This window comes from Danio rerio, chromosome 12 (genome assembly GCF_052040795.2).
Source record: "Danio rerio strain M-AB ecotype USA chromosome 12, GRCz13ab, whole genome shotgun sequence".
Lineage (NCBI taxonomy): Eukaryota > Metazoa > Chordata > Actinopteri > Cypriniformes > Danionidae > Danio > Danio rerio.
The window spans coordinates 52,047,501-52,055,000 of record NC_141032.1 but is presented as its reverse complement, the minus strand read 5'-3'; the positions used below and the strand labels follow the sequence as shown (position 1 = coordinate 52,055,000).

Here is a 7,500-nt window from a genome sequence, read left to right as displayed (position 1 = left end):
TCCAGCCGGGATGCGAACCCTCCGCCGCCGGTGAGGATGAGGATGATGATGAGGATGATGAAGGTGTATTCCCGTCCATTCGCTAGCGGCTGTCGGACTCTCTCTCCCTCGCCTTCTGCACTTTCACTTTCGCTTTCCCCGCAGCGCCTCCTCAGCTCCTCCTGCTCCTCCTGCTCCTCCTTCTCCTCCTCCGGGTCAGGCTCGGGCTCGGGCGGCTCCAGCATCAGCTCAGGCCCAGTTTACACTTGCTGCTGCGGTTCCTCTTTTCGGAGATTTCCCGCCTTGGAAACGGAGACATCTGAAGACGGAGGCGGGGCTGCAGACATTCTGCTCTCTGATTGGTCTGTCCTCGATATTCAGAGCTCAGGGTGGAGTCCTGCATCCTCTCCCGCAGTGTGATGAGGAGAACCCGGCGGGGAAACACGGTGTGTGTATGAGCTGACCCACATCATCCCCCTGCACTGCTGCACTATCCCAACACTGAACACAGGAGAGCAGGAGCGGCCCAATCCCATCCTGACACACAGCAGAGATGAGGAGCTGCAGACCGACTGTGTGCACATGAGGAGCAGAACAGCAGCGCCTCCTCCCATCATCATCAGAGGAGAACATGATGAAGATCAGCTTCATCATCAATAACCATCAGCACAGGAGAACACACAAGAGGAGTCCAGAGTAGAGGAGATACAGACACACACACACACACACACAAGAGGAGTCCAGAGTAGAGGAGATACAGACACACACACACACACACACACACACACACACAAGAGGAGTCCAGAGTAGAGGACATACAGGCCAGCCGGCGCACACACACACACACACACCACACACACACACACACACACACACACACACACACACACAAGAGGAGTCCAGAGTAGAGGAGATACAGGCCAGCCGGCGCACACACACACACACACACACCACACACACACACACACACACACACACACACACACACACACACACACACACACAAGAGGAGTCAGAGTAGAGGAGATACAGGCCAGCCGGCGGTCACTGCGCCCGCCCACACACACACACACTCAGGTCAGCTCTAACATGTCTCCACACACTTTAAGGCGGAGTTATCAGTGGCTGAGGGCGGTGCCAGATTCGCCTTGGCTCATGAATATTAATGAGGTCATGTACAGTAGAGTAGAGCGCTCACCTGCCCGGGCCTCTGCTGAACAACTGCGGGATCCTGCGGGGCTCGGAGCCAGAGGGTGTGTGCTGGGTCACAGTGTGCTGGGTCGGGGTGTCTGGGGTCTCCTGAGAGCGGCTCTTTGGCTTCAGCCAGCGGTGCAGAGAGAGCTGAGTCTGCCTGGAGGAGCGAGGAGGAGTGTGTGTGTGCTCACCTGCAGAGCTGTACACACACACACACACACACACACACACAGGCTCATTTCCCATGCTAATATCAACAGTAACTATGATGATGATGATGATGTGTGTGTGTGTGTGTGTGTGTGTGTGTGTGTTTTACCTGTGCAGGTGTTCATACTCCTCTAGCTTCTGCCTCTTTCGCTGTGGCTCTGTCATCTCTCTCTCTCTCTCTCTCACACACACACTCTCTCTCTCTCTCTCTCTCTCTCTCTCTCCTCAGCTCCTCGGTGTTCCTCAGATCAGCAGCGCGTCACTCAGTGCGCTGTGCTCGGGTTCAGACGCTGCTCCGCTCCGCTGTGGTGTGTACGGTGTACCGGGTGCTCCAGTCCCGTTTACCGGATCAGTCTCGCGGTTTTCAACTTTCTTCGTTTAAACTCTGTACTTCAGCGCGTGAAAGGGACTTCCTGTTTTGCTGACGTACAGCGCCAGTGACCAATGAGTGCTCGAGACTCTGTGAGTGGGCGGGGTCTGCGCGTGCGCAGTGGCGCTCCAGAAGCGCCGGTCAGAGTCAGGTGACCGCCGGTGTGTCCCCCATGTCTCCCGCTCGCGCGTGTCTCTGCCTGCTGTTCGGTTTACCGGCGGCCGGTAAATCCCGCCTGGCGGAGCAGCTACGGGGACACGCCCACTCCCGCGGCTGGAGGACCTTGACGGTGACGTATGACCTGCTAATCCCCGAGCGCGACTGGAGAGAGGTAAACAGACCGAGAGAGTGTGTGTGTGTGTGTGTGTGTGTGATAAACATGCCGAGAGTGAGAGATTTGGGGGAAACACTGACTGCCCTATCAGCACAATAATGCATAACAGAGAGAGAGAGGAGACCAATCAGTGACACACACACACACACACACACACACACACACACGCACACACACACACACACTGATTACTGTAACTGCATCATTGTAAATCTGCTGATCATTGTTGAGTTTATTGGTGTTTCATCATTAAATGCTGAGTGTAATGGAGTGTGTTCTCATGTAGGGTTAGGGTTAGGTAAAACTTTATTTGTCCCCGAGAGGAAATTTGTCTTGGGCAAAAAAGGTGCTACAACACCTACAACACTGTCTAAACAACAGTAAAAATAAATGAAACAAAACTATTAAGAGCACACAGTTAAGAGCACACACTGATCACTTACTATTGATCTACTGAATAATTCATTCAGTTTCCTTCAGCCGAGTGCCTCTATTATTCAGGGGTCACCACAGCAGAATGAACCGCCAACTATTCCATCATGTTTTATACAGCGAATGCCCATACCAGCTGCAACCCAGTACTGGGAAACACCCATACACTCTCATTCTCACACACACAGCGACCTTCTTGCTGTAAAGTGATCATGCTGACCACTGAGCTGCCCATATTGAGTGTGTGTGTGTGTGTGTGTGTGTGTGTGTTTCAGGCAGAATGGAAGCAGCACAGAAAAACAGTACTGGCGTGTTTGGAAAGATTCCTGCAACACTCACTCTCTGAGCAGACACACACACTCCCGGAGACACACACACTCTGTGAGCAGGCTGATGCTGGTGTGTGGATGCGGTTCGAGCAGCTGCTGCGGGATCAGAGTGTGTTTCTCTCACACACACACTCACAGCCGCTCGTGCTGCTGCTGGATGATAACTTCTACTACCAGAGCATGAGGCAGCAGATCCAGCAGCTGGCCAGGAGGAGTACGTGCACAACTCTGAGTGTGTGTGTGTGTGTTTCTTATGTGTATATGTGTGTGTGTGTGTCTAATGTATATCTGTGTTTTATGCATGTGTGTGTGTGTCTTATGTGTATGTGTGTGTGTGTGTGTGTGTGTGTGTGTGTGTGTGTGTTATGTATATCTGTGTGTTTTATGCATGTGTGTGTGTGTGTGTCTTATGTGTATGTGTGTGTGTGTGTGCAGCCGGCGTGGGCTTCTGTCAGGTGTTCCTGCAGTGTCCGCTGGGTGTGTGTGTGCAGAGGAACCGTCTGCGCGTGCGGCCGCTCCCTGACGCTGTGCTGCTGCAGATGTCGGAGCGCTTGGAGCCGCCGGACAGCAGAGACAAACACAGCCTGACACTGGACGCAGAGAACATCACACACACACAGCTGTAGGTCACACACACACACATACATACATACACACACACACACACACACACACACACTCACACACACATTGTGGTCTGTGTGCTCAGGTCTCTCTCTCTGAGTGTGTGTGTGTGTGTGTGTGTGTGTCGCAGGCAGCAGCTGATGGATCTGTGTGCGTCTGCGCTGGAGAACCCGCTGAGGGTCCGAGACGAGCAGCAGCAGGTCTGATCATACAGCAGACGATAATCAGATGATCAATATCAGTGGCAGATCTGTACACACACACACACACACACACTCTCTCTCTCTCTCTCTGACCGAGTGTGTGTGTGTGTGTGTGTGTGTGTGTGTGTGTGTGTGTGTGTGTGTGTGTGTGTGTGTGTGTGTGTGTGTGTGTGTGTGTGTTTCAGGAGGCCGACAGACAGATCTGTGCATCGAGCGTTCTGCATCAGGCCGACCAGACCTGCAGACGGGTGGTGTCTCAGACGGTCAAGACGGCCCGCGGTACAGACACACACACACACACAGACACACACACACACACACACACACACACACACACACACACACACACAGACACACACACAGACACACACACACACACACACACACACACACACACACACACACACACACACTGGTGTTTGAGCTGATCCTGGGTCTGTGTGTCCTCAGAGCGGCAGGCGTCTCCAGCAGAGCTGCAGCTTCTCTCGGCTGAGCTGAACCGGCTGAAGTGTGTGTTCCTGCAGGAGCTGCGCAGGGCCGTTCTGCAGTCTCCACACACACACACACCCGCGCACGTGCAGGCGCAGTTTGAGCAGCGCATACACCGCTGCCTGAACACCGGCAGGACTGACCCGGGGCCAGCGATGCGGACTGTGCTGGAGTCTGAGGCCCGCGGGGCGCTGAGCAGAGCTGATGAGGAACACACACTGACCAACACCAGCACCAGCTGATCAATAACCCAGACAGAGCGGTGTTCAGTAGACCAGGACGGGTCAGATGTGGACTGTAGAGCGCTGATGATGTGTCATGAGGAGAGAGGAACTCTTGAGCAGGAGTGATGAACTCATTCATCAATAAGAGGTTCTGTTTCTCTCATCATGTCTGTAAGTGGATCATCACTGCACTGATTTTCAAATGACAATAAAGAGTGTTGAGTTATGAAGTCTGATCAGTCTCTGAGTACTGAAATAACCCAGCGTCGTCTCCATCATCATCATCATCTCAGTGTTTCCTGCTGGTGTTTGTTTCCGCCGGACTCATTTCGCGGTGACGCAGAGCCGTAATGGCGGCCGTGTGCAGAATGCTGCGACAGGTAAGTGCGCACTAAACGGGCCGCGTATCATTAATAACACTCAGTGGTGCACACTAGTGAACACAAGACAAGAAAGTCATGATTTAGATGAGAGCACAGAGCTGAGCTGCGATCGGACGGTGTTTGCTGGACTACAGGACACACACACGCGCGCGCGCGCCGCTGTCTGCAGTTCTGGCGCTTCTCATTTATTTGTGTTTTTAGCGGGAACTTTCACACGAGCACGCGCTGCAGTCATCAGAGATGTACATTAATATTGATATTGAGTTGATGCTGTCCCGGAACTGATCCCAGGATGACCTTGTGTGTGTGCTCCGCCGGTGACCCGTTACTCTGTTTACACATTCACCTGGACACACAGTCCGGTCCCCTGAACACACGAGCACTGGTGTGAAGGAACTCATTGTAAATACTCAGATTACAGTAATGGAGGGGTGTTTCTCAGGAATCGTAATTCTCTGTGTAGTGTTATAAATGTGTGCTTTTACTCTGTCTTGAGTTCTTGTTTACTGCAGTATCGGTTCTGTTCCTCCTCTACTGTCCTCCAGTCTGCATCACTACTGGATTATTTCCTGTCTGATTACAGAAATCAGTCCTGCGACTCCTGACCAATCAGATCACTCATCCTAATAAACACCTCAGTGTCTGGACGGGCGGTTTATAGTTACAGTTAACTGTGTGGAAGCGTTAAACGTGTTCAAGAAGATCCAAAATCTCCACACACTGACCCAGAGACTGTTAGATGAGGTCACTGATGAGGAGATGGCGGATGTTTACTGCATGATGACTGAAACACTTTTTTTATTTTATTTTAATGTCAGGGTAACAATAACATCATAGAAATGCAAGAGTGTACATGAGTTTTACAGAGGAGCAAAGACTCAAGTAAGCACATAAAAGAGAAAAGAAAACAACAATGAAAAGAAAAACAAATAATATTACCTTATGTGTTAAGAAAATTAAAAAAGGAAAATAAGTTAACCGTTCTAATGGCTTTAAGATTTTAGAGGAAGCAATAGTTCAAATGTACTGTTGAATTTCCTTTTCAAAAACAATAAAACAAGGTATATGCTGAGAGAATTTACAGCGGTGTATATGGAATTTAGCAAGGATTAAAAGGAGATTAATAATGAAATATTCCTTACTTTTATCATCAGGAGCATTAAAAAAACCAGCAGGATATCCTTAAAAGATAACAAGAATCCTGGTAGTACTTTACGATAAATATCTAAAGAAAGTTCAATCCAAAAGCATTGTGTATGAGGGCAACTCCAAAAAATATGGTCATGATGACTGAAACGCACAGCAGCACAGGATGACAACATGATGTCAGATTGACGCTGTACCCTGACGTCATGAGGACGCTGCGTTTAGTTTGGAGGGTTGACATCAGAACACAACAGCAGGCCAATGTCAACATCCAACCCAAAACCAACCAACGTCTAATGGTGCTACAGCTTGGCGTTGTGTGGAGGTTACCGCTATGACGTCTATCAGATGCTGGATGTCGGTCGCCAGACCAGATGAATAAATGTCAGTGTTTGACTCAGTATGACGCTGGGTTAAGATGTGGACTCGATGTAGGATTCCGGTCACTTGCTGACAACCTAAAATCAACCAAACATCAACATCACTTGACCTCAACATTGGACATCAGAATAACGCTGTTCTTAGACGCTGACCAGACCTTGAATATCGGTCACCTGACATCACAGCTAATGTAAACATGGACAAACTTAGTGCAAGAGAACTCATCTCACAACTATGAACAAAACAAATAGAAGAGAATGAAATAAATTATCTCAGTTATACAGAGTGTAAACAGGCGGTAAAACAGGGGTAATAATAAAGTAGGTCAAATAATAATAATAATTGTAAGTTTTATTTAGTCAATTGAAATGTACACAATGCCTCAGGTGTTAGCTTTTCTGTTTTGAATGGTATATAGTGCAATACTATAGTGTTTAATCTCCATTATAAAATGTTCACAATTTGGCTCAGCTTTAGCCCAGTTCATGACATTAATAAGGTGTTTTACAAGTAATATTATTAGCTGTACGAGATAATAGTTTGTACTTTTTAAAATCGACATCACGACCTAAATCTGACCTGATATGAACATGTGATGATGTTGTGTGTGTGCTGGACAATCACTAAATGCACTACAGAATGTTTGGTTTACACACACACACACATGCGCTTAACACAGCGCAATACTCTCCTCTTGAAAGCTGGACTGTTCACTCATACTCTGAGTGATGTTTACAGCAGACACTGTTACTCTGCATCTGTAGGAGAGTCATGCTGCTCTACTGGAGTCTGCCTGATCACTGCTCTCTCCACCACTGCACACGACTATACACCAAAGCTCAACTATACACCCATCATGTTGATGCAGTACACTGTGTGTGTGTGTGTGTGTGTGTGTGTGTGTAGGTTTCTCGTGCGCGCGCCGCTGTCAGGCTGCTGTGTTCGCGCGCAGCGGCTACAGAAACTCCTCAGGATGGAAACAGAAACTCTTTTCAGCCCCTGCAGAGTTTCTCAGAGGAGGAGAGCATGATGAGGGAGACGGGTGAGACTCTCTATCTCTCTCACACACACACACACACACACTTACTTAAAGACACACACACACTCTAATGCTCCGCTCTGCTCAGTCAGGAGGTTCGCGCAGGAGTGTGTGTCGCCGCTGGTGTCCAAGATGGATGAGGAGTCTGTGATGGACGCTGGAG

The 7,500-nt window shown here is 49.3% G+C and overlaps 3 protein-coding genes and 1 long non-coding RNA gene across 15 annotated transcripts in view; 2 read left to right on the top strand and 2 right to left on the bottom strand.

The window, feature by feature from the left end:
* LOC103911968 (poly(ADP-ribose) glycohydrolase) overlaps nucleotides 1–1,803 on the bottom strand; it is a 19,818-nt gene extending 18,015 nt beyond the window's left edge. For 4 of the 10 annotated variants that reach the window (XM_087277161.1, XM_087277156.1, XM_087277158.1 and 1 more), the window contains exons 1-2: nucleotides 1,493–1,803; nucleotides 1,178–1,372 (exon numbers count right to left, since the gene is read on the bottom strand). Coding sequence is in view for 6 of the 10 variants with exons in the window: in XM_087277156.1 (XP_087133282.1) it covers nucleotides 1,178–1,372; nucleotides 1,493–1,548 (251 nt within the window). In the remaining 4 variants the exon portion in view is untranslated. Of the gene's footprint in view, nucleotides 625–1,177; nucleotides 1,373–1,492 lie in introns of those variants that run through there. The other 6 variants (XM_087277157.1, XM_087277159.1, XM_087277162.1 and 3 more) reach the window with 5 other exon arrangements.
* Nucleotides 1,804–1,896: 93 nt separating this feature from the next.
* pstk (phosphoseryl-tRNA kinase) lies at nucleotides 1,897–4,624 on the top strand. Of its 2 annotated transcripts, XM_087277173.1 has the most exons (6): nucleotides 1,897–2,084; nucleotides 2,795–3,062; nucleotides 3,284–3,470; nucleotides 3,603–3,672; nucleotides 3,861–3,954; nucleotides 4,126–4,624. In XM_087277173.1, the coding sequence occupies exons 1-6, from the start codon at nucleotides 1,926–1,928 to the stop codon at nucleotides 4,404–4,406; spliced, it is 1,059 nt and encodes a 352-aa protein (XP_087133299.1). In that variant the 5' UTR covers nucleotides 1,897–1,925; the 3' UTR covers nucleotides 4,407–4,624. The 2 variants fall into 2 exon arrangements, with proteins under 2 accessions (XP_087133299.1, XP_087133300.1); XM_087277174.1 differs by lacking the exons at nucleotides 3,284–3,470; nucleotides 3,603–3,672 and having other exon boundaries at nucleotides 2,795–3,138; nucleotides 3,773–3,954.
* Nucleotides 4,625–4,713: 89 nt separating this feature from the next.
* acadsb (acyl-CoA dehydrogenase short/branched chain) overlaps nucleotides 4,714–7,500 on the top strand; it is a 6,852-nt gene continuing 4,065 nt past the window's right edge. The window contains 3 exon segments of one of the 2 annotated variants that reach the window (NM_001351649.2): nucleotides 4,714–4,768; nucleotides 7,205–7,340; nucleotides 7,426–7,500. The exon segment at nucleotides 7,426–7,500 is cut by the window's right edge and continues 26 nt beyond it. In NM_001351649.2, the coding sequence (NP_001338578.1) occupies nucleotides 4,739–4,768; nucleotides 7,205–7,340; nucleotides 7,426–7,500 (241 nt within the window). In that variant the 5' untranslated portion in view covers nucleotides 4,714–4,738. 2 annotated transcript variants of the gene reach the window in all.
* The window catches only part of LOC147841606 (uncharacterized), a 2,284-nt gene continuing 1,224 nt past the window's right edge, over nucleotides 6,441–7,500 (bottom strand). Inside the window, exons 1-2 of the long non-coding RNA XR_015504805.1 lie at nucleotides 6,864–7,500; nucleotides 6,441–6,483 (exon numbers count right to left, since the gene is read on the bottom strand). The exon at nucleotides 6,864–7,500 is cut by the window's right edge and continues 1,224 nt beyond it. This is a non-coding gene — a long non-coding RNA (uncharacterized LOC147841606). The remainder of the gene's footprint in view (nucleotides 6,484–6,863) is intronic.

Excerpts from the sequence above, each read along its gene's own strand:
- pstk (XM_087277173.1), top strand. The coding sequence starts at position 1,926 with ATGTCTCCCGCTCGCGCGTGTCTCTGCCTGCTGTTCGGTTTACCGGCG. Across the intron at positions 3,063-3,283 it reads CCAGCAGCTGGCCAGGAGGA|CCGGCGTGGGCTTCTGTCAG; the intron begins GTACGTGCACAA and ends GTGTGTGTGCAG. Across the intron at positions 3,673-3,860 it reads TCCGAGACGAGCAGCAGCAG|GAGGCCGACAGACAGATCTG; the intron begins GTCTGATCATAC and ends TGTGTGTTTCAG.